General features: G+C 39.4%; 1 protein-coding gene across 4 annotated transcripts in view; it reads right to left on the reverse strand.

Annotated features, from left to right (window-relative positions):
• LOC113122150 (transient receptor potential cation channel subfamily M member 7-like) overlaps window positions 1-24,783 on the reverse strand; it is a 65,478-nt gene extending 40,695 nt beyond the window's left edge. Inside the window, exons 1-27 of one of the 4 annotated variants that reach the window (XM_026293225.1) lie at window positions 23,846-24,773; window positions 22,839-22,918; window positions 21,245-21,283; window positions 20,385-20,592; window positions 19,923-20,136; window positions 19,126-19,250; window positions 18,701-18,872; window positions 14,831-15,005; window positions 14,396-14,519; window positions 14,175-14,247; window positions 13,567-13,667; window positions 12,980-13,114; window positions 12,839-12,889; window positions 12,586-12,726; window positions 11,450-11,581; window positions 10,997-11,268; window positions 10,666-10,894; window positions 10,089-10,244; window positions 9,213-9,344; window positions 8,702-8,830; window positions 8,247-8,498; window positions 4,625-4,799; window positions 4,275-4,407; window positions 3,930-4,108; window positions 2,065-2,197; window positions 1,134-1,702; window positions 12-106 (exon numbers count right to left, since the gene is read on the reverse strand). In XM_026293225.1, the coding sequence (XP_026149010.1) occupies window positions 12-106; window positions 1,134-1,702; window positions 2,065-2,197; window positions 3,930-4,108; window positions 4,275-4,407; window positions 4,625-4,799; window positions 8,247-8,498; window positions 8,702-8,830; window positions 9,213-9,344; window positions 10,089-10,244; window positions 10,666-10,894; window positions 10,997-11,268; window positions 11,450-11,581; window positions 12,586-12,726; window positions 12,839-12,889; window positions 12,980-13,114; window positions 13,567-13,667; window positions 14,175-14,247; window positions 14,396-14,519; window positions 14,831-15,005; window positions 18,701-18,872; window positions 19,126-19,250; window positions 19,923-20,136; window positions 20,385-20,592; window positions 21,245-21,283; window positions 22,839-22,918; window positions 23,846-23,848 (4,227 nt within the window). In that variant the 5' untranslated portion in view covers window positions 23,849-24,773. Of the gene's footprint in view, window positions 1-11; window positions 107-1,133; window positions 1,703-2,064; window positions 2,198-3,929; window positions 4,109-4,274; window positions 4,408-4,624; window positions 4,800-8,246; window positions 8,499-8,701; window positions 8,831-9,212; window positions 9,345-10,088; window positions 10,245-10,665; window positions 10,895-10,996; window positions 11,269-11,449; window positions 11,582-12,585; window positions 12,727-12,838; window positions 12,890-12,979; window positions 13,115-13,566; window positions 13,668-14,174; window positions 14,248-14,395; window positions 14,520-14,830; window positions 15,006-18,700; window positions 18,873-19,125; window positions 19,251-19,922; window positions 20,137-20,384; window positions 20,593-21,244; window positions 21,284-22,838; window positions 22,919-23,845 lie in introns of those variants that run through there. The other 3 variants (XM_026293223.1, XM_026293224.1, XM_026293226.1) reach the window with 3 other exon arrangements.
• Between the last annotated feature and the right edge of the window lie 1,194 nt (window positions 24,784-25,977).

Here is a 25,977-nt window from a genome sequence, read left to right on the forward strand (position 1 = left end):
ATACAACACACCTGCAATCTGGACCGTGTGGCCAGGCTTTGCTGTCTGCTGGAGGTATCTTTGGGTGTGGAGTACTGGAGGTCCAAATTGTCTTTATGTTCTGAAACTAACAAAAGAATATATATTGTCAGTTAATATGTTGGTGATTTAAATAATGCTGTTAAATTGAACAAATAAATATTCAAGTTAAAAAATATTTTTTAAAAAATCCTAATAATTAATTTTTACCTAATGCAACAATTTCCCCCCAAAACAGAAAATATAAACATTTGGATTATTTAAGTGTGGACCACTCCCACTGTGAAATTGAAGAAGTTGTTGTATTCAGAACAACATAAAAAAAAAAAAAAACATCTAGTGACATGATCAACACCACAATGGTAAAATAATCACAGTTCAAAAACCTGATTCTTATGAAAATCTCCTCCTTTCACCTCCACCTGTCAAACACATCCAGGCATTGGGCTGAAAACCTCGACCAGTGAAATCCTCAGAACCACCAGGGACACAGAATATACGAGTTAAGCCAAAAGGTGCAGACAGAGCAGAAAAGGAAAAGAAAAAGCACCATGTCCACTGGAATCTTGATCTGGACAATGACAGACCCGAGCACCTCGCAGACGCAGCCCTTAACTTCAGACTGAAACTCAAACCTCTCATGTCTGGACCTCTTGCTCTGCAACTCTGGTGAGGGGGGAGTTCTGGTCCAGACTGCACCTCAGGGCAGGACACTGCAGGTCCCACTTCAATCGAGCCCATCCTCCTTTGCCAGTGGGGTCTCCTGGGTACCATAGCAGGGGCCTGACCACAGTGTGACAGGCTACCATTTCCATGGGTGTCACTCAGTGGTGATTCAACTTCAGGAGCCAGTGAGACTTCAGTGTCTGTGCTGTGTCTACTTAGAGAGCCAGATCTGCCCTCGTCGTCACAGAACGCCTCATTCACGTATCCCATCACCCCCTCTGCCTCCCTCCTACCTAACCTCTTTGTGCTCTCAGGCTCTACAGTACATGCAGGCAAGCAGGCAGATGGACAAGAGTCCACAGGCGAGATGACAACAGTAGGATACACACAAGCACCATTTTTATTCTCTTTTATCTTCTCATGAAAGCCAGACTCTTTCTGACACTTACCCTCAAAGGCATCAACCTCTACCGTACTGCTGTCTGGCTCCGGGGGTTGCTGGTTAAGTCCAGTAAGGTTGAGCTCTGGGTGGCTGGAGCCACTGGTCTGGGAAGGGGTGCTGCTGATGTGGAACTGAGCCCCAGGGGAGCGCTCACTGGGTAGGTTGGTGTCCAGCCCCAGTCCTGTTCCAGGGCTGGGCCTAACTCTCTGGTTACTTTCCATCCCAGTCCCAGATAGAAAATCTTCTATGTTTGTTCCCACCTGGGGGAAAGAGTAGCTGCAGAAGGCCCCCACACTATGTTTGCGCATCACAGAAGACTTGGAGAGGGGGCCAGTGTCTGCCACAGGGACGATGCTGGAAGCCACATTCTTAGAGATGCTGAGCTCCCGTGTGATCTGATGGTGGACCTTGCTGTCCTCCGACACCCTCTGAGCACTGAGTGTCTTTAGAGTGTCTACAGTCAGAGCTGAGAGGTCCTGCAGATGGCCGATCTGGGAGTCCAGTGTGTGCAATGAGCGTTTTATGAAGTTGACCTTGTTCCCAACTTCCTTCAATTGGAAACACATGGTCTCCACCCTGGAAATGACAAACATTAGCACACTGCAAACTGCATATGTTAATTCTAAGAGAAATATAAAAATATTATATAAAAAAATGATAAGGAAGTAATTTTTACCAGCACTAATTTGTTAGTCATTTAAAAAAAAAATCTTTTATTGTACTTTTATTAAGTACAGATTATGCAGTATGTTACCATTTACTTTTCAAAACTCTTTACTTCAACTCAGCTGTTGTTACCTGCAAATGTAAATGCTAAGAAAAATCTTATACAAAGAATTGATAAATAACAAATTTTTACCAGCACTAATTTGCTAGTCATTTTTGAACAGTTTAGATGCTTTCCCCTGTCACTCTTTGAATGATAATCACAGTCCCACCTTTTGGAGGTCAGACGTATGCGCTCTTCACTCCCTGAGTGAAACTGATCATCCTTTTCATGAAAGTATATCTCAACACACTGTTCCTCAAAGTCATGGAGCTTCTTTTGATCTTCCTCACTTAGAAACAACTCTGAAAGATAGAAGATTCAATATGTCTCAACAGAAAGAGCCATTTTTTTATTCTGTACACATAGTCCACTTGTGTTAGTGTTTGTAGCCTATGAATGGCATCATGAATCATCTGGCAAAGTGGCTCCTCTTTTCAGCAATTTATGTGCACTGGTGTGAAAAGTGTTGGCCCCCTTCCTGATTTCTTTTTTTTTTTGCATGTTTGTCACACTTTAATGTTTCAGATCATCAAACAAATTTAAATATTAGTCAAAGATAACACAAGTAAACACATCATGCAGTTTTTAAAAAGACAATTTTTATTATTAAGGGAAAACAAAATCCAAAACTACATGGCCCTGTGTGAAAAAGTGTTTGCCCCCTAAACCTAGTAACTGGTTGGGCCACCCTTAGCAGCAACAACTGCAATCAAGCGTTTGCGATAACTTGCAATGAGTCTGTTACAGCACTGTGGAGAAATTTTGGCCCACTCATCTTTGCAGAATTGTTGTAATTCAGCCACACTCGAGGGTTTTTCGAGCATGAACCGCCTTTTTAAGGTCATGCCACAGCATCTCAATCGGATTCAGGACAGGACTTTGACTAGGTCACTCCAAAGTCTTCATTTTGTTTTTCTTCAGCCATTCAGAGGTGGACTTGTGTGTTTTGGATCATTGTGCTGCTGCAGAACTCAAGTTCACTTCAGCTTGAGGTCATGAACAGATGGCCGGACATTCTCCTTCAGGATTTTTTGGTAGACAGCAGAATTCATGGTTCCATTTATCACAGCAAGTCTTCCAGCTCCTCAAGCAGCAAAACAGCCCCAGACCATCACACTACCACCACCATATTTTACTGTTGGTATGATGTTCTTTTTCTGAAATGTGGTGTTACTTTTACGTCAGACATAATGGGACACAGACCTTCCAAAAAGTTGAACTTTTGTCTCGTCAGTCCACAGAGTATTTTCCCCAAAGTCTTGGGGATCATCAAGTTGTTTTCTGACAAAACTGCACCGATCATTTATGTTCTTTTTGCTCAGCAGCAGTTTTCGTCTTGGAACTCTGCCATGCAGACCATTTTTGCCCAGTCTCTTTCTTATGGTGGAGTCCTGAGGCAGGTGAGCCCTGCAGTTCTTTGGATGTTGTTGTGGGGTCTTTTGTGACCTCTTGGATGAGTCGTCGCTGCGCTCTTGGGGTAATTTTGGTCAGCCGGCCACTCCTGGGAAGGTTCTCCACTGTTCCATGTTTTCGCCATTTGTAGCTTTAGAAAGCTTTAGAATTAGCTTTATAACCTTTTCCAGACTGATAGATCTCAATTACTTTCTTTCTCATTTGTTTTTAAATTTCTTTGGATCTTGTTTGTCTAGCTTTTGAGGATCTTTTGGTCTACTTCACTTTGTCAGACAGGTCCTATTTAAGTGATTTCTTGATTGTGAACAGGTGTGGCAGTAATGAGGCCTGGGTGTGGCTAGAGGAATTGAATTCAGGTGTGATAAACCACAGTAATGTTTTAACCGGGGGGGGAAACACTTTTTCACACAGGCCATGTAGTTTTGGATTTTGTTTTCCCTTAATAATAAAAACCATTTAAAAACTGTGTGATGTATTTACTTGTGTTATCTTTGACTAATATTTAAATTTGTTTGATGATCTGAAACAAAGTGTGACAAACATGCAAAAAAATAAGAAATCGGAAAGGCGGCCAACACTTTTTCACACCACTGTATAACAGTGACCGTAATCATGTCGTACTTGGTCCATAGGTATTCTCTTTCTTCCGCTTTCGACACATACAGAAGAGGGAGTAGATGTGGCAGAGGAGGATGAAGGGCGGTGGGAGAACAGGCTTTTCATGGTAGGCCATAACGAAGTGGTAACGCTGGTACTTCCACACCAGATTAGAAATGGACATCACTTCCATATACACATTACTGAAAAACAGATATACAAAGTAACACTTAAGATACTGCTGAAACAGGCAGCATTATTTTATTTAGTTTAACACATAGCCTTAAGCTGGGACAGAATGAGATTAATGAGTGCCAACATTTTTCTGTACAGTCTAGAGCTGTATTTGCCACTGAAATGTGCACTTACTTGAAGAAGGCGATGAGAAGGTTGACCATTATTATATACTGTACAAAGAGGTAGACTGCTTGTAGGAAAGGAGTCAGCCACACTGCTGGCCCACACAGGGGCTGCACATATGGGTCACTGTTATTGGCACACACTGAAGAGGAGAAGACTATTGGTATATACATATTTGTGAGTATATAAACACACTCTCAAAACATCCAGATCTCATTCATTAGCAGGTTTTGTTTTTAACATCTACTATTCACCACTTCTAGCACAAGGTCATAATTACAGTTATAAACCAACATGGCCAAGCTTCAATAAAACTGTCTTTACCCTTATAATCTCCCCTACATCATCCTAATCCTTACCATCAATTTCATAGGCATACACTTCCCCATACATCATATAGTACGGCTGAAAGACGACATCTCTGGCCAACATCCAGCTGGGCTCCTCATTTGGGTACAGAATGGCTTTCCTGGGTACACCATAGCTCAGCAAGACTACAGCCATTATTACCACAATGTAAAACATGTTGGCCACCTGCAAGACATCACACATACTGAATGAAACATTATGATTCGTTTCAAATAAAAATTTTTGTAAAGGCATTTTGCAGTATCTGTATTGAAATCCCCCAGAACAGATACAGTGATGTTGAAACAGTCAGTTATGTTCTGATAATCTCGTTTTAATTAAAGAAGGAGTTCTATGTTTTAGGAAATAGCCTTATTTGCTTTCTTGCTCAGAACTGAAAAAGAAGACCGATACCACTCTGATATCCTTACAATAAATATGAAGCGACACGTAGCCCTATGTTAGCTCAGCCTAGCATAAAGACTTGAATACGGAAAGCCTGGTTCTGTCGAAAGCTAGAAATCCCAATTAGAAGCCTAAGCTCATTAATTGGACTTCTCAGAAAGTCAGAGGCTCAAGTAGAAGTCCCACACAGTATGCCCTCTAAAACCATAGCTTACTGGTCTTTTTTTTATTAAACAAATGAGATATTAGCTGATTTTCCTAGCTTTAGACAGAACCAGCAACTACATATTTCCCATTGTTTGTCTAAAAAAAAAAAAAAAGTAATCAGTTAATTTCACAGCCTATTTTATCATCACTTCAGCCAATATTTTACTGAAGGAAGATTTTATTAAGATATATTTTTAGTAAAATACAGACAGTACATGTGAAGGATTTAGTCTGAAACTGGTGGGGCTTTTCAGGATAAAATATTATGTCACCTGTTAAAAGCACACATGGTTAAATACTTTAAATGTTAATGTTAAAAATGCTTAAACAAAAATATATTTTCTCTCACAGTATACTCTTACACTACAAATAAAGATACAAAACAGATAGGCAAACAACCTCAGCTATCTGCCATACCATTTCAGCCTTATGTGTCAAAATATAAAATCACTATCAAACATTTTATTATTATTTCTAAATGTATATGAGAGGTTTTAACATATTATAATATAATATGGGTTGCATTTATAACAATGTGTATGTATAGATCATAAAATATTCCTTTCTCACTATGTATTCTCCTGCTAGGTTTCAGGGGAATGGACCATATATTGACTAGAGAAGAAAGCCTATGGATTTTTGTAACATTTTTGGATATATGGATATTTAATCTCAATTTTAACAATACTGAGAGATTAAAGCAATATAACTAAACAAAACTGAAGAAAAGACTTTTCAAGAGCTTCTGTAAATGTAATTCTACAAAAATGCATATTCGAACTGAGGAAAAAGATAGGACAGATCTCTTTCCTGTCATGGCCTAATGGCTAGGGAGTTGGACTTGTAACCTGAAAATTGCAGGTTCGAGTCTCAGAGTCTTGCTGACAGGAATTGTTGGTGGCACAGAGTGAATAGCCAGTGCCCTGTCCACCCTCAATACCACAACTGAGGTGAGACACCGGACCCCCAACTGCTCCCCGGGCGCCGCAACATTGGCTGCCCACTGCCCCGGGTGTGTTTGCACGGTGTGAGTGTGTGTTCACTGCTGTGTGTGTGCACTTGGGTGGGTTAAATGCAGAGCACAAATTCCAAGTATGGGTCACCATACTTGGAATTTGTAAAGTCACTTGGTAATGTAAAGTCACTTTCACTAATAGCTAGTGTTACCCCCCTTTGGCTGAAATAACTGCAGTGAGATGCTTCTTGTAGCCATCCACCAGTCTCTGACATCGGTCTGAGGAAAGTTTACCCCACTCCTCAAAGCAGAGGGGGTTTCTTGCATGTACAGCCCGTTTCAAGTCACCCCACAGCATCTCAAAGGGATTAATATCTGAGCTTTGACTCGGCCATTCCAGGACTCTCCGTTTCTTAGTTTTCAGCCAGTCCTTGGTTGATTTACTGGTATGTTTTGGGTCATTGTCGTGATGCATGGTCCAGTTCCGCTTCAGCTTTAATTTTCTGACAGATTGTCTCACATGTTCCTCAAGCATCCTCTGATACACAGTAGAATTCATGGTGGATTCTATGATGGTGAGCTGACCAAGTCCTGCTGCAGCAAAGCAGCCCCAAACCATGACACTTCCACCTCCATGCTTCACAGTTGGTATGAGGTTCTTTTCCTGAAATGCTGTCTTTGGTTTACGCCAAACATGTCCTCTGTTCTGGTGTCCAAATAATTCAATTTTGGACTCATCTGTCCAAAGAACATTATTCCAGAAGTCCTGGTCTTTGTCAACATTCTCTCTGACAAACTTCAGTCTGGTCTTGATGTTTCTCTTAGAGCAAAGGTTTCCTTCTTGCACACCTCCCATGCAAGTTAAACTTGTGCAGTCTCTTTCCGATTGTAGAGACATGCACTTTCAAATCAACAGTAGCCAGAGCCTGCTGTAGGCCCCGTGATGACATTGTAGGGTTTTTGGAGAACTCTTTTAGCATCTTGTGGTCTACTCTCGGGGTGAACTTGCTGGGACGACCAGACCTGGGCATGTTGGCAGTTGTTTTGAAACTACTACTATTTTTCGGACAGTGGAATGACTGATTTCAAAATATTTTGAGATCTTTTTAAACCCCTTACCAGACTCACGCTGCTACATTTTTTTTTTTCTGAAGGTCTCAGACAGCTCCTTTGCTCTCACCGTGCTGCTCACTCTCACTTCAACAGCCAGGAGCACACCAAACTAAATGTCTGAGATTTAGAAAGAGCAAGCCTCATTCAAAATGCCGAGTAACGATCTACTAATCATGTGCACCTGGTGTAATACACGTGTGTGTTTTGAGCCATTTTAAGTGGGAATAAATGTGAGGGTGTCCTAATTTTTGCCTCAGTTAGAATATGCATTTTTACGGAATTACATTTTACAGAAGATCCCCTCTTCAGTTTTAATTGCTGAGATATATTACTTTAATCTCTCTGTATTGTTAAAATTGAGATTAAATATCCATATATCTGAAAATGTTACAAAAATACACAGGCTTTCATAGGGTGTTCTAATTTTTTCACATGACTGTACATCTAATGGCTTTCTGTAATTACTTAATGTAAATGTGGAGCCTCCTTAAGAAAAACATGGATGGAAAATGACATCTGTACACAGTGTACAAAAACATCCACATCTAAATTTCTCCACATCAGGGTGGTGTGACTTCTTGGGAGTAGTTCTGTGCTTTTGATTATTATCTGAACAGACAACAGACATCTATTGCTGTTCAGGCACATTGTAGACTAAACAGGAAACTTGGACCCAGATTTGCTAAGCCTGCTGCATCTTGTTTCAGTCACACAAGAACAATATCTGATAGACTCTCAGGCGCCTAGAGGTAGAATTTGGTTTTCACGTCAGATGCAACCTCCACATCTTAAGCAAAAATGTTCCTGGAAAGCAGCCCCAGTCCCTTATTGACTAGTTGGTAAAACAGAAGATACTACAAGTGCATTGCATGCGATTCTGGCCTCAGTGTCATAAAGAAAAATTTCTGTGCAAAATGCCAATGGTGGTAGTTAACGTGTACAAAAAAACTTACCATTTTAGCAATCATCATGACATATGGCCCAGCTTTCTGGTTAACAGTCAGGATATCCAGGAGCCTCACATACCAGAAAATAATGTTGAGACAATAAACTGTCCTCCCAGTGATGAAGGTATGCCCTCCGGCCAACCTCAGGCCAAGGCCAATGAAGAAGCTCACAATGGCCAAAAAGTCAGAAACATTGAAATAGTCGTTGAACCACACCTTTATCTTCTGGCTTATTTTACCCGCTTCAGACATGAACATCTGAAAAAAAAGAAGATGAGTTAAAAAAATTAGACAATCAATCACAGGTCTTTGGGAAAATATGTGTATTGAACAGGACTGATACCAAACAGTAATGCCATTGTCTTGCTGCCATTTGAATACAGTAAATGTATTAGTGTTACCATTTTTACATTTTTTTCCCCCCGAAACACCCTGGAAATATTCAGTTCTGCTCAACTTACCTCTCTAATTTTCTCAATGGCATAGGTGAAGATGTAGAGGATGACCACCCACTCTTGAGGAGAAGGCCATTCAGGCATTCTCACCAAGACCACATATGCATACAACATCAAGAAGCCCAGGTAGAAGAGCTAACAGTGGGAAACACACAACATTAAGTCTCAAAAAACTCAAAAAAAACAAAAAACAAAACACTTTTCCTAAGAAAGTAAATGACTGAGTTATTTTGTCATTAATCCAACTGTGTGTGTCATTATTGGTATGTGGACAGGGTAGATATAATGAATAAGGACTTTTTGGATGTAGACAATAACTGGGCTATGATTGTTCTTTAGAGAGTCAAACAATGTAATTGGACAAGCTGCTGTTCCTTAGGTATAAACATCCACTCTTTGTAGATCCTTTTCCAAATAGCTGTAAATCTCTTCCTTTTCTATCCAGATAAACCACCAGAAAATAGATGACTGAATAGATGAGTAGTCAAGTGTATGTTGTTTTCTGTAATTTCCATACTGTGTTGAACCAGAACTTCACAATAGGGGCGTGATAGAAGGCATAAATCTTCCTTCCAAAAGGCAGATTCTTGGAGCGAACATCATTTTTTGCCTCTGTGTGGATGGTGGGTCTGGCCTCCTTGAAAACATCCTGCAGAGAGATTAAACAAGGCACAGATAATCAACAAATTGTTGAGTGAAAATGAGTAAGAGAGAAAGATTTAACAGTGAACACTTTACACAAAGTGGTGAAATGAGGCAAGCATTAGGCCTACAAATTTTCAGGTTGCATAAGATAGGTGGTAGTGCTGTGATATCATAAGCACATTAGCATGAGATTACAGAGGAGGCCTGACTGGTTTGGATATTGGTTGTTTACAAAGCTTAGTAGTTTGGATCGGTTACCTGAGGTGTTCTGTTTTTTGCAAACTAGTAACAAGTGGATTAGTCTGTGTTATTAGGTCTGGTTAATTGGTTTGATTAGGGAGTGTGTTGGAGATGCTACGATATCCAAGACACCAAGCCATCTTACTTTATACAAGAAAACAAGGGGCTTGAGTTGTCCTGCTGCCACTGAGTATATTTAACGATACCACTGCCGTCTTTCTCAATAGGTTGGCTCACATTCTGTAGTGGTGCCCACTACACTGGATGTGCTTTTTATCATAGCTCAGGGATGGAGAACAGTGCTGTTTGTTGTGGGGTCCTGAACATTTATGACGGCATAGACTGATGTCTATGTGGCCCACATGATAGGTGAAGCATCATTTAATCGAGATATGGTGCTACTGTAGAAAAGCTCGCCATGCTTTGGCACATTCAGTTGTGTATTGATAACCTACTGTATATTCTTAGCAGTAAACTAACAAGAACAGAGAGACTTGATTAATCTGACCATTTGGATATCTTCAGGTGTGTGCTGGACATTGTGTTCACTGTCCTCCCTGGTCATTTGATGATCATCCTGACTCTGAGGGATGTGAGCCATCTCAGCTGTGGATTTGTACTCCAATAGTAGGATGGCAGGGGGCACCAAGATACTTAGAATCACCTAGACACAAAGGCACACTCATACAGGTGGAAATATATCAAGAATCGTTTGAATTGCACACACTAAGGAATCCCAAAGGTGTTTGGGAATATACAAATTTTAACTGAAAATTGTAGTCAACTATGGCAAAAAGAAAATATACAATATAGTGTACTGCCCTCATTTAGTAGGTTTTCACTTTATGAAATATGTAATGCTTCAGTAGTGCTGATAATGACTAGTCAAGTGTCGCCCTGAAAATGGTCTCACAATAATGCAAAGACACTGCATGTGATGCTAAATCTCCACACAAATAAAGAATTATATAAAATGTTTATGTATTAAGATGTACATCACCTGAAATTTGGAAGCAAAACACAACACTGAGATTCCTCAAGTTTTTAGTTTGATGCCAAAAATAAAATCTAGATGGAACATGAACCTTGTACCAGGAGTTCTTGCGCATGTTCAGCCGTCCCATCCACATGTCTGACAGCAACATCTGGGTGCATGTATGAGCCACAAAGGGCCGTAAGCGTGACGACACAGCCAACTTCACACAGGTGGACTTGCTCCAGTTCTTCAGCTCATATGTCAACAGCTTCATGGCCATGGTCTCATCCTGCCTGAACGACTGCTCCAGCAGGTCCACTGCTAACGTCCCAAACTCACTGAAAACATCAGCAGAATAAGCAAAGCTTTTACATTGACACCTAAAGGAACTTTGAGAGATTTGCAGCTATTTGACAGGTATCAAAGCCAGAAAAATTTACTTGGAGTACATCTTCAGGTTTTCTGATGTGTCATCCACCACATTGCACTTTTTTGCCTCATAGCCCATAGACCTGCAGAGTTTACATGCCACCAATGCCTTGGCCATGTTCTCTTCGCCATGCTGCCAGAAGAAGAGAGACATTTTCTGCCTCTTCATCAGCACAGCCCACACCAGCAGCTCATTGAAAGGGTAGGGAAACCGCTGTATTTCTGGGTCATCTATGTCCACAATCTCTTGTTTGCTTTTTTTATTCTGCTCCATGGAAGAGTCCTGGTAGTAGAGGGGATGAACGGTGAGAGACAATGATAGAGACAGATTTTTTTCCCATTTACAGTGGATCATTAAATGCAGAGACAATTTCTTTTAACCTCTAGTGGTTTTTTCATTTTTAGGCATGTTGGTTGCTCCACTCAAAAGGAAATGTTTTTTTCATTGAGCAGGGTGAGTTCACCTTAGGTTTGTATGGCTGTGCAGTCTTGATGAAGTGGTTGTGTCGTGTCTTCTCCTTCTTGTCAGCTTCCATGCTGAAAGACTCATGACTTTTTCTCAAATGAGAACCATGACTTGTGGGTCGGCCAGATCTCTGTGCAGAACATGAAGATATGGTCCAATTTACTGGAATTTCTTCTACTGACTTATTTTATATTGTGACACTTTTGTTAAAGTTTCAGTGTGCAATATTTACAGTGATCTATAAGCAGAAATGGAAGTAAATAAATATGTTGTCAGTGTGTAATCATTGGAAAATACCAACCATTGCATTTTCTTAATCTTAGAATGAGCCTTTTAATTCTACATAAGGAGCAGGTCTCCCTTCATGGAGGCAGCCATGTTGTGCCACTATGTTTATACAGTAGCCCAGAAATGACAAACCAAACACTGACTATGTTTACATGGACAGAAATAATCAGACTATTGACTTTATTCCAAGTAAGACAATATTCCGATTAAGGTGTTTACATGAGTTGCTTTGAGAATATTCCTTTCATGTTCCCGTTTTACATGTTATAGAGCATAGACCGATTGACACACATCTGTTGGCCTACATCACGTTGTCTGACATTCTTCCCTTTATAATTTCACATTGGCATTGACTATCATCATACAGTTATTTATGGTACTATATACCGTTCTGGGTATTTCTTTTTTAATTTTATGGAGGCTTCAAGTGCAGTTAGTCTTATTTACTTCTATCTTACTCTGATTAATATCGGAGTTTTGTTGTCCATGTAAACGCACTCACTGACTTTAGGTGTGTCTCTAATTGTGTTTTGTTTCACAGGTAAAGGCCATTATTCCCTGTCTTGATCCTGGAAATGGGGGGGTGGGATGTGAGGGGTACTCAGAAGATTGCATTCTGCAATCTCTCCACTAGATGATGCAAAGACTCACTTTTTACACATTGCACATTTTTACACTTTTAAAGACTTAGGTCATTACTACAATGCATGAACTGTTGCTTTTCTTTACATCTTTATGGCCTGCCAGTGCATTGTACCACTTTTAATAGCTTGTTTTAAGGCACAGAAAACTTAACACAGTAAATGTTTTTTTGCACATTATTTGCACCTTAACAGTCAAACTCACCCTACTGTTGCCATGGAGATTGTTGTAAATTATTCGGAAGCGCTTCTTAGTGTAGTTGCACCTGTAAGTCCCACCCATCAGGTACTCAATAACCAGGCCCACATCAATCAAAGTGATTTTATAATTTGGAGGCAGATGTCTCTGGAAAAAAAAACACAGAAACAAAATGTTGAAATTACACTGAGTATGTTGAAATTACACTGAGTAGACAATCATCAAATGATCAAAATAATATGAAGTGTATGGACTTTACCTTTTTAACATCTCTAACCAGGTGGAGGAGAGTTGGGTTGTTTGAAAGTTTCTAAAACAAAAGACTTGACAAACTTAACAAGATGCAAAAATAAATTACTAGATTTTTATTCAGTGACAGCTGCATGATTCATAATGTTACCGTGTTGTAGAGCTCCTCCAGCCGGCTGATTGTTAGGAAACGATGCATGCTCACACCATTTTCTATGAGCAACTTGACAAAATCCACCCTGTCCATCACCAGTGCATCCAGCATCGCCTGCTCCAGAGAGCTCACCTATACACACAAGGGAAGATAAACATGCTGTTATAACCACATTTTTTATAGCCAATCACAATTTTTAAAACCAATACTATGACAGAGATGGCCAAAAATATAGCCCAAAAAAAGCCACACATACACACACATGCAATCAAAAAAATCTAATATAAATAAATATTATTGATACTTTCATTCATCCAAGAGCCAGGATTCCCTGAATTGGAAAATAAACAAAAGCACTGAGAGTAGCATATAAAGAAGGCTATAGTGGAGTTCATGTTACAGTTAAGATGAGCATTTCATGGCAGCCTGCCCAAGTCCGGTCCCCTGGCTCTTCAGACTGAGGCCCGCAGAGACTCTGGGGTCATTATGGGCAGAGCCAGGGTTTGGAACTAATGCAGAACTAAGCAAACATCCCTGGAAGCTGCAGCTCTCACTTAAAAACAGACAAACAAACACAGATGTACCAGGAGCTGCTGTCCATAAACAAACACATGATCCTTGGCAATATCTACACGGTCCCAGGCCAGAGTCAGGACCAGCTGATCGAAGGCAGATGCATTTGTGCCTGAAATGTACAGGTAGAGCCAAGTGTAAATTGACACAAACCTCCAATTTAATATTTAGACAATTTAATAAATTACATCATAATGGAAAGCGGAAAGATCTCTGACCAGCATTCACATTATTTAAAAGGCTTGAGAGGGTCCTTTTGAAGACAGACTCATGTTTCACATACAGTATATAAACTTCTTTTTATTCAAACTTAAACACAGATGCTATAGAGCCAAATAGAAACAAAGTAAGAAATGCTTAGGTAAATGTCCAACATATTCTCTCATATAGTGGACAGAGAAGGAGGGATGAGACTGACAGACATGCACCTCAGTGACTGACAGTATTGGAATAGAGGCCCTGTGAACGTGAGCAACATGATCTCAGAAAGAGAAGGATACACAGGGGGAACTCTGCTCTCAAAGCATATCTATATCACAATAAAAACATTATGTCTTGAAATCTTAATCTTCCAAGTTGAAGGGGCCATCTACTACTCAGAGAGAACTCATTGACTGACCTTGGAGTAAAGCTCTCAAAATGGCTACGTCAATGTCCTGGTGCTCCTCAGAGCTGATGTGAAACACAGTGATCTGTTTTCCAAGAAACAGGATAGCATTTATTATGATGTTCCCAGACATTTTCCAGATATTTAAAGAGTTCAAGAAATGTGATATACCAATTGAAGTATATCAAAGGGATTCAAACGTGATTAAAAAAATTGATTGTGCATGAATGTACCAGCTCTTTACTCTTCATGCACTCCATCACAGTCTGAAAGAGATGGATGGCATCACTCTGGCTCAAGTTGAAGGTTTTCTTGATGGTTGCAATGATGTCAGTCTCCACTCCATCAGGAAGACCACTGTAGAAGAATTACAGTACAAGGTGGTTACAGTCACACTGCTCACATTCACACTGATACAAAATGCTTTATAGATTTTAGTCCAGTATATGCCCTGTCTAAAAGGAATTCAAGAACAAAACTGAACTCTTTATTGATTGTCTGGATAAAACCTACATACCCAATTTTTCTGCTTAGAACATTTTTAGCAGTATGTGCAGACTTCAATGGCTGATTAGGTCTGTCAAATAGTTTACTTTTAATTTCATTCTGTCACAAGTTCAACTAATTTATAGGATTGCTTTGTGTTTGACTGTGTGTATCTGTCCTACCCTCCCTCCTCAGTCTGCTTGTGGACGTAGGCCAGTATGTCGGCAGCACGACCCGTCCCCTCACACACCACCACTGGGACAGGAGGGCTCTCTTGAAGGTACTCCAGCACAGTCAGGATCACGTTGGGTCCCCCCTCAAAGATCAGGGCCACAACAGGAACACCCTGACCAATACCTACAAGAAAAAAAATAACCTTAGGTTTATGTGACATTATTCCCTTTCCGCTCCAATCTCATTCTCTTAATCCCATGCATCCCATGGTATAATTTACATGTTCGTACCTTAAAGCAGGCATCACGAAGGCTGGAAAGGAAGTGGCGTTCCACAAACTTAGAGGAAATTTTTCTAGCCTGGAAAAACAGTCTACTAACATATAAAAAAGCTCTCCGTAAAGCCAGAACTGCATACTATTCATCACTAATAGAGGAAAATAAGAACAATCCCAGGTTTCTTTTCAGCACTGTAGCCAGGCTGACAAAAAGTCACAGCTCCGTTGAGCCCAGTGTTCCCTTAGCTCTCAGCAGTGATGAATTTATGAGTTTCTTTACAAATAAAATCACAACTATTAGAGATAAAATTCAGCAGATGCTTCCTATACCTGCAATAAATGAATCTTTTACTACAGTAGCTCTTGAATCATCTGTAGGACCTCAGTTATGTTTAGACTGCTTCTCTCCTATAGATCTCTCTGAATTTACATCAGTAGTTGCTTCATCGAAATCATCAACGTGTCTCTTGGACCCCATCCCGACTAGACTGCTTAAAGGCACCCTGCCATTAATGAACTCATCTTTATTGGACTTGGTAAATTTATCTCTAGTATCAGGCTACGTACCACAGGCCTTTAAGACTGCAGTAATCAAACCTTTACTCAAAAAGCCTAGTCTTGATCCAGGAGTCTTGGCTAATTATAGACCAATATCCAACCTGCCATTTATTTCTAAAATCCTAGAAAAAGCTGTTGCTAAGCAGCTATCAGACCACTTACACAGGAATGAACTATTTGAAGATTTCCAATCAGGATTTAGAGCACATCATAGTACAGAAACAGCACTGTTGAAAGTTACCAACGATCTTCTCTTAGCCTCAGATAATGGACTTGTTTCGATACTTGTCCTCCTAGACCTTAGTGCAGCATTCGACACCATTGACCACAACATCTTATTACAGAGACTGGAGCATGTGATTGGTATCAGAGGAACAGCGTTAAAGTGGTTCCAATCCTATTTATCGGACAGATTCCAGTTTGTTCATGTCCATGATGAACCTTCCACACGAACAAAAGTTAGTTATGGAGTTCCACAAGGTTCTGTGCTAGGACCGATTCTGTTCACCCTGTACATGCTTCCTTTAGGATATATCATTAGGAAGCACTCTATTAATTACCACTGCTATGCGGATGACACTCAGTTATATCTATCTATTAAACCTGTTAACACAAACCAGTTAACCAGACTTCAAGCCTGTCTAACTGACATAAAGGCCTGGATGACCAGTAACTTTTTACTTTTAAACTCGGAGAAAACAGAAGTCATTATATTTGGGCCTAAAAATCTCAGAAATAACTTTTCTAAAATTATAGCTACTCTAGATGGCATAGCCCTGGCCTCCAGCACTACTGTAAAAAACCTTGGAGTTATTTTTGACCAGGACATGTCCTTTAACTCACACATAAAACAAATTTCTAGAACTGCATTCTTTCACCTGCGCAACATTTCCAAAATTAGGAACATCCTGTCTCAAAATGATGCAGAAAAACTAGTCCATGCATTTGTTTCCTCAAGGCTAGATTACTGTAACTCATTACTATCTGGATGTCCTAATATCTTAATAAAAAGCCTCCAATTAATCCAGAATGCCGCAGCCAGAGTCCTGACAGGAACTAGCAAGAGAGATCATATTTCTCCTATATTGGCTCCCTGTAAAATACAGAATAGAATTTAAAATCCTTCTTCTCACATACAAATCCCTTCATAATCAAGCTCCTTCATACCTTAAAGACCTCATAGTACCATATTATCCCAATAGACCACTTCGCTCTCAGAGTGCAGGCCTACTTGTGGTTCCCAGAGTTCTCAAAAGCAGAATGGGAGGCAGAGCCTTTAGCTATCAAGCTCCTCTCCTGTGGAACCAGCTCTCAGCCTGGGTTCAGGAGGCAGACACTCTCTGTACTTTTAAGGCTAGACTTAAAACCTTCCTCTTTGACAAAGCATATAGTTAGGGCTGGCTTCAGGCAACCCTGAACCATCCCTTAGTTAGTTATGCTGCTATAGGCCTAGACTGCCCGAGGACCATCGGTGCACTGAGCTCCCCTACCCTACCCCACCCCCCCACCCCCCCTTCTCTCCCACCTCATGTATATTCCACCATTGAATGTTACTAACCTTGTGCTCTCTCTCTCCCCTAGTTTGTGCTCTCTCCCTCCCTCTCTCTCTCTCTCTCTCTGTACCTTCTGCAGGTGTCCCTGGTCCTGGAGCTGTTTATCGCTGTGCAGTTACTGGCCCCACCAACTTGCAGTGTCTATTTGTTGTTTATTGTTGCTGTTCTTTTCTCTCTGCTCTATCCACTCACCCCAACCGGTCGAGGCAGATGGCCGCCCAAACTGAGCCCGGTTCTGCTGGAGGTTTTTTTCTTCCGTTAAAGGGAGTTTTTTCCTCTCCACTGTCGCCAAGTGCTTGCTCATAAGGGAATTGTTGGGTTTTTAGTTTTAGTTTTTGTAAAGTGCCTTGAGATGATTTGTATTGTGATTTGGCGCTATACAAATAAAATTGAATTGAATTGAATTAATGTAGCACCACCCAAGTGGTTCAGATGATAATGTCCAACTCTCTTATCTCCTTGGTCCTACCAGAGAAAGACAACCTGACCCCATAATGATTACAGTTTGGGGTTCATATCTATTTGAAGGGTGTGTCCCAGTACATGTACATAAAGCTATTTTTGTGAACTACACAACACAACTCAATCTATCACATAGGACTTAACTGGGGAAATGTCTTCACAACATTCCTATTTAGGCTTTGTGGTGATTCAGTGATCATTTTAAATGGATTTAACATCACAGGTCAAAATTTTGACACCATCAGAATTTTCCTCAACTGTTTAGCATGGGCCAAATCATGAATTAATAATATATAATAATTAATTGTCCTTGACTGTAGTAAATGATGTGTGACCAGACAAGGTCAAACAAGTGAAGAGTTATGTTCCAGCCTGTGAGTGATACAGCCTTCATGTTCACCTCTGACTGCTGGTCAATTTTTAACATTTTAGAGAACTAAAAGTGACCATATTATGATGAATGCACATAGTTAGCAAGTAATGTTTGAACTTGGAGAAAGTAAGTTTAACTTGACGGGCCAAGGTTTGTTTAAAAGGGTGAGTGTAAGGACAAATATAAAAAAATAGATGTATATAGTGATTGTGTCAGGGAACCAAAAATGCGTAGCTCTACCTGACTTTACAATTTTTTAAAAATGTTTAAAAAGCAAAGTAGTAAAAAATATATATATATATAATTGAAGTACAGTCATGTTCATGTGGGAAACATATAAAGTATTTTGTTTCTGTATTATTTTGTTTTTTTGTATTATCTGTATATCACATAAATATAGCAGTAAAAGGGTGTCATAAATTTAATGTAAAAACAGTAAACAAGTGTGCAAATGTTTTTATAGATTTTGATAATTTAACAGTTACTGAGTAGGCGTTGGCAATAAGGGGACACAGATAACTGTGGCTTTTGCAGAAAAAATTTCACTGCAATACCTTCAAAGAAACATCCCCAACCTGTTTTGTCCTTGTTCCTCAGGAATCTAAGCAATGTGCATTGTTGTGTTGAGAGAAAATGTATTTGCTGCTCTTCTTACGTGCATGTATTCTTTGGAGGTTGATGTGTTTCTCCAAGTCCCGCCGCAGTTGAACCTCAGCACCGTACTTGCCCACCGTCCCATCGTCCACCAAGAGAAAGTGGGAATGCAGGTTGTTGAGAACATTTAGTTTGCTGAGAGGGTTCAGCAGCGTCTGATATGGAGCAATAATCTGCAGTATGGAAATCAGTAGACAGGAGAGAAAAAACAGAAAGACAGTAGAATGGAGAAAACAGAAAAATTACATCTGTATATAAACAAAACAATTCAAATTATGATTCAAAATAAGTCGGTGCTGTCATAAAAATGAAATAGGAGACAGCTAAAGAGAGTTATTTCAGAAGCTGCTGAAAAAGCACAAACATCTTTCAAGATAATCTAAAAATCACAAATGAAACAAAGAGTTGATGACAGATGTGTCTTACGTCTCTGCCAATGAGATCATTCCTGTTTTCAATGACTCCCCATGGTGCGATCCCAATAGTGCAAATTTTCTTTGATGACTTGGAAAAGTGTTCTTTGAGAGCATCGCCCACATGCTTTGCCACACCTTTGGACAGGATAAAAGATTAAAAAAGTAAAAATAAAAAAAATCAATCTTAGTGAAAAGTGAAAGTTCTACACTTTATTTCAAAGCTAAAATTCTGAGTAATTAAATCATAAACCTACCTCCCTAAACTCTATATTTGGTATAAAGCTATGACCAGTAAAGGTGAGCTATACCAATTAAACATGCATGAGAAAAGAAATAGTACATCCAGATATAATCATGTTGGCATGCTCCATCAACAGCGGCAAGACGCATATTAAGGTCTGTGTTTTTGTTTGAAGAAATGGTAATTTTGCATAAAAGTAGCCAAATAATTACACCTCAACATTCACAAAAACAAATATGTATTAACAGTGTACACTGGTAGGTCTACTTCTATTGCTACCATTGCTTTACTCTCCTATGGAGACTGCAGGCTGACCTGTATAGAACTGCTTTCACTGTGACTGCAAGCCAGTCGCATGAGTTAAATTCTAGTGTGTTCTTCTAAAGAAATAAGTCTAAAATACACATATATGCCATGGCTTCAACAAAGAATTTTTTTTATTTACTGTGTCTAGAATCTGCCTCTAAATTCAATAGTATTCCTGAAGCTACACATATCCAGTCAGTTATTTCTGTAGTTTTCCCACATGATGCTACAACTAAAATAATATTTGTCTGACTAAATACCTGTGTTGACCCCTCCAGTGAGGATCCAGGCCCCAGTGGTGACTGCAGCTTTAATGAGGCCCTTGCCCACCACCTGCTTGATACGAGGGTGCAGCTCAAAGTTCTGAACTCCTCCATGGACAGAGATCAGGATCTTAGGAAGCTCCATATGCCACTCCTTCAGCATCAGCTGCAGGATGCTTTCAGGCGGCGAGTCGTAGGACAAACGTACATACTGGCCACATTTGCACAGACATGAGAAAAAGCATGTTCACACTGATGCACACAAAACAAAAATAATTGTCTTGCATATCTAATGATCCACAGAATTTGAGTTATTGATGATTTTAATTACTGCACCAGTATGATGCTCAAGAAATCGACTTTTGTCATGATTATCTTTTGGATCAGTGAACAAAGTACCCAAATACCATGCAGCATAACAGTGTCCACAGTTTAGTTATCAAGACACTGCCCTCCTACCTTGGCTCTGTATGAGTGAGACCCTCCCTGGAAGTTGACAACACCATAGGCATCAGTGGGGCTCGCCTCTGTGTGTTTTTCCACCGACCACTCCTCCAGCTCTGGCATGGGCAGGTTGGGGTTTTCATCCAGCTTCGTGTCTGAGTACTTTGTGGTCAAACTGGCTCTGCAGCCAACATGCTGCCGCACCAGCCGTCCACAGCAGCAGCTTCAAGGTGAACACAATCATTTTAATTGCTAGCATAATAGCATACTTATTAAGGTCTACAAAGCAAAAAACATTCAAAACTATGACCAAACACTAGTTTTCAACACTAATGTAGAAGACAAAACATATACGATGCCATGCCCCATGATTAAGTCTATCAGCAAACCCTACAGCTGGATCTGCAGTTCAGTGAAAACAGTCAAATCTCAAAGGAACCAAAAATGAACCTAAATGAGATAATGTAGTCAAAGCAGCCTCAGACTATCTTGTATGAAACTTATGATGTTGCTAATTTTCTTTTCCGGAATATGCATTAGCTTTAGCTTGAATTTTTTATCATATTATATCATTCAACAACTAACAATAAAAATCTGACATACATCACCTTTATTTTTACCGTGGCAACAAAGTACCGTTGCTACAGTTAATGACCAACATTAGCCTTTTTTTTTTTTTTTTTTTTTTTTTTTGTTGTTTTAGTAGAAACTCTGCATCATGACAAAAGTTAATTGTTTCCTGCAGAGGTGTTGCTGTTCAGTAGAAAATATGGCCTGCAGCCTTTCTCTGGTGTAATATAACCAGTTAAGGATTTTCTCAGGTTAATCCTGTCAGGTGACAGAATATGTCAAACAAAGACCATGCAATTACTTACCGGACTAGCTGCTGGCAAATCTGACATCCTGGAAGGCATCTGGAAGGAAATTCACACCAATGTAGTCAATCATTTATTTGAATAAACCACTTAAATGTGAAGGACATTTGCAAAGATACACAGACATTTTAAAGCAGCAACACACACTCAAGTTAATGGGGGGGGGGGGACTAGCAAAAGAAAACACAGGAAAAAGAATCACCCAATATCACTGAATTTATAAGAAGAAAGGAAGGAAGATAACCTCATGAAAATGTAGCAGAAAAAAAAATTCACAAAATAATTGGACTTATGGTTCATATCAGCTGCTGTACTTTTAATTGTGCTGTTGCAGTACATCTGCATCTCATTCAAACAAAGTACACTATGAATATGTCTAGAACCTGACTGGAGTCCACCTGTGGCAAACAGTTAAAGACACACTGCTGTATATATACGGTCACACAATTAATACTATTTGTCAGAAACCAAACCATGAGGTCCAAGGATAGACCTCCAAAGTAAAGCTGTCGCAAGGTACAGATGAGAGCAACGGTTCATAATTGACTGTAGCCAAAAGCAGAAAGTTTCTTGAAGTCAGCTCCAGACTGCACATGACTGAGACTCAGTAACTGTTTCACCTTTCAGCACAGCAGTGACCTGAACAGCCAGGGCAAAGCTGGACTGGATTCAGGACAAGTCCCTGACCGTCCTTGAGTGGCCCAACAAAAAGTCCAGGCTCAAACCCCATGAAATATCTATGGAGACACTTAAAAATGGTACTTCACAGATACGTCCCATCTAATTTGACAGAATTTAAAAAGATCTGCCAGGAAGAATTGGATAAACTGCCCAAATCCAGGTGTGCAAAGCTTGTAGAGAATGACCCCAAAAGACTCAAAGCTTTAATTGCTGCCAATTATTAATTTAAGGGTTTTAAAAAGAAGGATTTCAGTTTTTATTTTTTTGAAATACATTTTTAAAGATTTTTAAAACATTGTCAATTTGTCATTGTGAGTTTTCATTTATACAATGGCAATTTCATCCATTTATGATTACATCTACAATGTAATTGTTAAAAGGTTAAGTTAATCATGTTTTCTTAAGATATCTCGAAATGTTCGAGTTTTCTGAAATGCTGTGTCATGATGTAAAAAGACAACAGCGCCTTACTGTAGCTTGTAGCTTTTATAGTTAAAAATGTTCACGTAGTTTACATAATTTACCACACAAAGATAATACACAGTAAAAGAAGAGTGAAAATTCAAAACACATCCCTTATGGCTGTAACGCCAAACCTTGGGTGTCTGGTGCAACCAGTTTTTCTTCAGCTTACTTGCCTGACAAGATAAAAACTTGCTCTGCAAAAAGCAAATTTAGTTATCAGGGCTGCAAATACTTTGTGGACACAAAGAATCGTGCAATAAACCCCACAGGGCTGACCAAGAGATTTCAAGAAAAACACCTTAGGATCCACTTTCCAAATCCAGGTGTGCAAAGCTTGTAGAAACCTGTCCAGGAATTGAAGCCTTTGTTGCTGCTAAAGGGTCTTCTACTGAATTCAGTTGTGACTTGTTTTTTCACAAGGCACACTACAAAACATCTAAGCACATACCTGTGAGGATCCTTTGACACTGGAAGTATGTACACACATTCCCTCTTGGTGAAAGTGCTTTCTATCCAGGATTTCTGGGACTGTGAACGAAGAGAAAACGGTTGTGAACCGTGAAAAGCAACTAAATATTTTTCATCTGATTTTATTACATTTGCATCCAATTAATTCCAGTTGAACTGTTCCCTAAGGATGTAAAAAAAAAAAACAATGCTCCTTTGTATACTTTGTAAAGACAGTCCTGACATTGTACGCACTGTAGCTTCAAAAGGACAAGAAAGCAAGTGAAAGAAAATGTAGCCGTACTATCCACATGGTTAATTACTTGGTTTAGTGATATCCACACAAAAGTGCCTTTGACAATGCCAATAATCATAGGCTTAGGTTGACAATACATTGATATATTCAGAGATCTGGCACAATGTTTACACTGTGGGATCTCCTCCTTTTAATATTTCCAACTTTATGTGTCTATTGTTGCAAACGAATAAACAGGACCTATACATGGTTAAGTACCTGTATTAGATTAACATCGTATTTTCATCCTCAGTTCAAATAAAATCTGTCCATTTTATTTACAAACTAATCTAATGGAGAGTAGACTCATTTTTTCGTGTTGCGACTGGTTGCATTGTTGGAACCCTCATATTAGATCATGTGAACATTAATGAATAAGTTCAATCTGCTGCCAGTTTGTACTTTTAATCTAATGCAGGATAACATCTTTATCAAGTCTCCTGCTGAATAACATCTAAACGCGTTAGTTTCCTGACGTTTTTCTTTTTAACTTCAGTCAGTGAACACGCTCAGAGTTGACTGAACTGACTGATCTGGTAACAAACAGAAGTTTCCGATCTAAGGATTAGTCAACTCAAAGTTCAAGGTTAAGTTCAGTGTTTGTTAAAACCGCTTTAATGGAAACACCCTGCCCCCAAAAAACCCGCGGACAGTCTCGACGATCCCGAGCGTGAGTCTGACGGGACTATAAAACCCCGAGGAGGGTCACATACCATTCTCTTCACCGTTGAGACTCAGGAAGAGCTGTGTCGTGGCTTTTATCCATCTATCTGCGGTGCTCTCTGTTAGCCTTGGAAGGAAAGCCCGGTGGACGTTGGAAAGATCCGCTTCGGCTGCAGCTCCAGCGGAAGGTTGCTTTTTCATAATTGTGCGACTCCAGACTGACGCTGCGTGACGAGCCGGCTGACTCAGCCTGCACACTGTCACATGGACGAGGCGGAGCCGCGGCCACATGTGCGCTTTGTTTTACTTCCTAGTAAACACAAACAGCCCCAGATAAAGATACGATTTCTGCTTTTCCTCGTTGACCCAGCCTGGGTGATTGTTAACCTGCTGACAGAAGTGACTGTGCTCCACTTTCTAATCGCCTGCTGAAGTTTAGAAACAGTAAGAAAAAGTTAAACATTTTTTGAAAAGTTAAACATTTTGTGCTTGGTGTTTCCAGCCCTAAAAAAATACACATTTTGTACTTTGACTCCACGTCATTAGGGCGTCTTTTCCAGTGTACATTTGGGAAAAGCTTACAGAACATCTGGACCACAGTCGGGTTCTTCATTAACACCTGTCTCGTATTTTTAAATCATTTTTATTCTTCCAAAATTGAGAAAACAATACCAGATAAAGGGATTCCTTATCTCTTTTTGGCACAATTTGTTCTTATTAACCTTGTTTATGAGGAAAAAATGAACCAGATTTTTTGTTCAGAATTGTGCTACACTTGAAATCCATCTTAGTTTTCTGTTTTTCTGTACAAATTTCATTTTTCTTTAAAAGCTAAGCGATACTTGACAATAAGGAATACCATGTCTTTTTGTCTACCATGTCTTTTTGTCTAAGTTCTGTATGTAACATATATTAGAAAAAAATGCATATTCTAGAAACAACATTGAAGAAACAAATTGATTACAACAATCATATAGGCTATACAGAAACTTTGCAGCAGTAGTAAACACAAAAACACTGCATGCATGTGTACAATTAGAATTTAATACTGTAACATGAACATGTTGGTTATTCTGTATGATCATTGTTGGTTATATTTGTTTATGTTTAATTATAAGATCACTTAAATAGTTTTTGAATAAATATAATAGATATATTAGCACACTTGTAATCTGAGTGTTTTATGATGTCCATATTCTCTCGAGGTGGAGAAACTACGTTTTACTCTAAATGTAAGTTTACAAGACACAGAAATAGTGTGAAATAGTGAAATAGTTTCCAGTGCAGAATATTTTTAACTGAACTGACCTCTTTGAGCATAAGGTTTTTTACGGATACCTCAAGGATTTTGTGTATTTCTGGGATTAAGGGTGAAAATACTTTTTGGAATAAAAGATAGTACTGTTGCAGTATTCCTATGGATCCAGTCACACTGTCCTTAGGTAGTTTGCAGAACGCTATCATGATGATCTAACACAAAATGGTTTAGTGCCTCACAAAAATGCAGTCTCCTATGAGTCCTATTTGTTCTCTCTGTTCAGACTTCTTAACTGTGGATTCTTTTCCAGAGAAGCAGGTCACTGCTTGTTCAGACATGCTCTTCTATCTACTGCAAGATTTAGTTCACTAAAATATCTGTGTTTAAGTTTCAAAAATAGCTAAATAATATAAAGTGCTTTCTCATTCTGTTGTTTGCAGTCACCTTTACAGATTTCAGAACAGGAACCCAACAAATCCTTCAGGCACTGAACAAGCCTTGAGGCATTAAAAACATTTCTGTTGTTCTTACACATTTATTAAGCTCCTGATCATTGACAGCAGTCAGAATAAGCTATTCAAATTTGAAGAATCTGTTGATCAATATAATGTTCACTTGCTTTGTAAATGTAATATTAAAATGTATTAAAAAAAGGTTCCAGCAGTTAGGTCTGTGCTCAACATTGTAAATCAGCATGTTTCTCCTTCTATGGAGCAGTCAGTTCTTCCCTCTAAAGAGAAAAGGAAAGAAAAAATCTTTAATTTACTGATTTAGTTCACTAAATATCAACAAGAGGGAAATAATGATACTCCTTACATAAGAGCAGACAGGCAGTCCATTCTACAAATACCAAAACACAGATAACATGTCCCAAAATCCATGCTACAGCTTTCACAGGTTAACTGCAAGCGACAACATGCAGAG

The sequence above is a fragment of the Mastacembelus armatus genome, chromosome 3, assembly GCF_900324485.2.
Source record: "Mastacembelus armatus chromosome 3, fMasArm1.2, whole genome shotgun sequence".
NCBI classification, from domain to species: domain Eukaryota; kingdom Metazoa; phylum Chordata; class Actinopteri; order Synbranchiformes; family Mastacembelidae; genus Mastacembelus; species Mastacembelus armatus.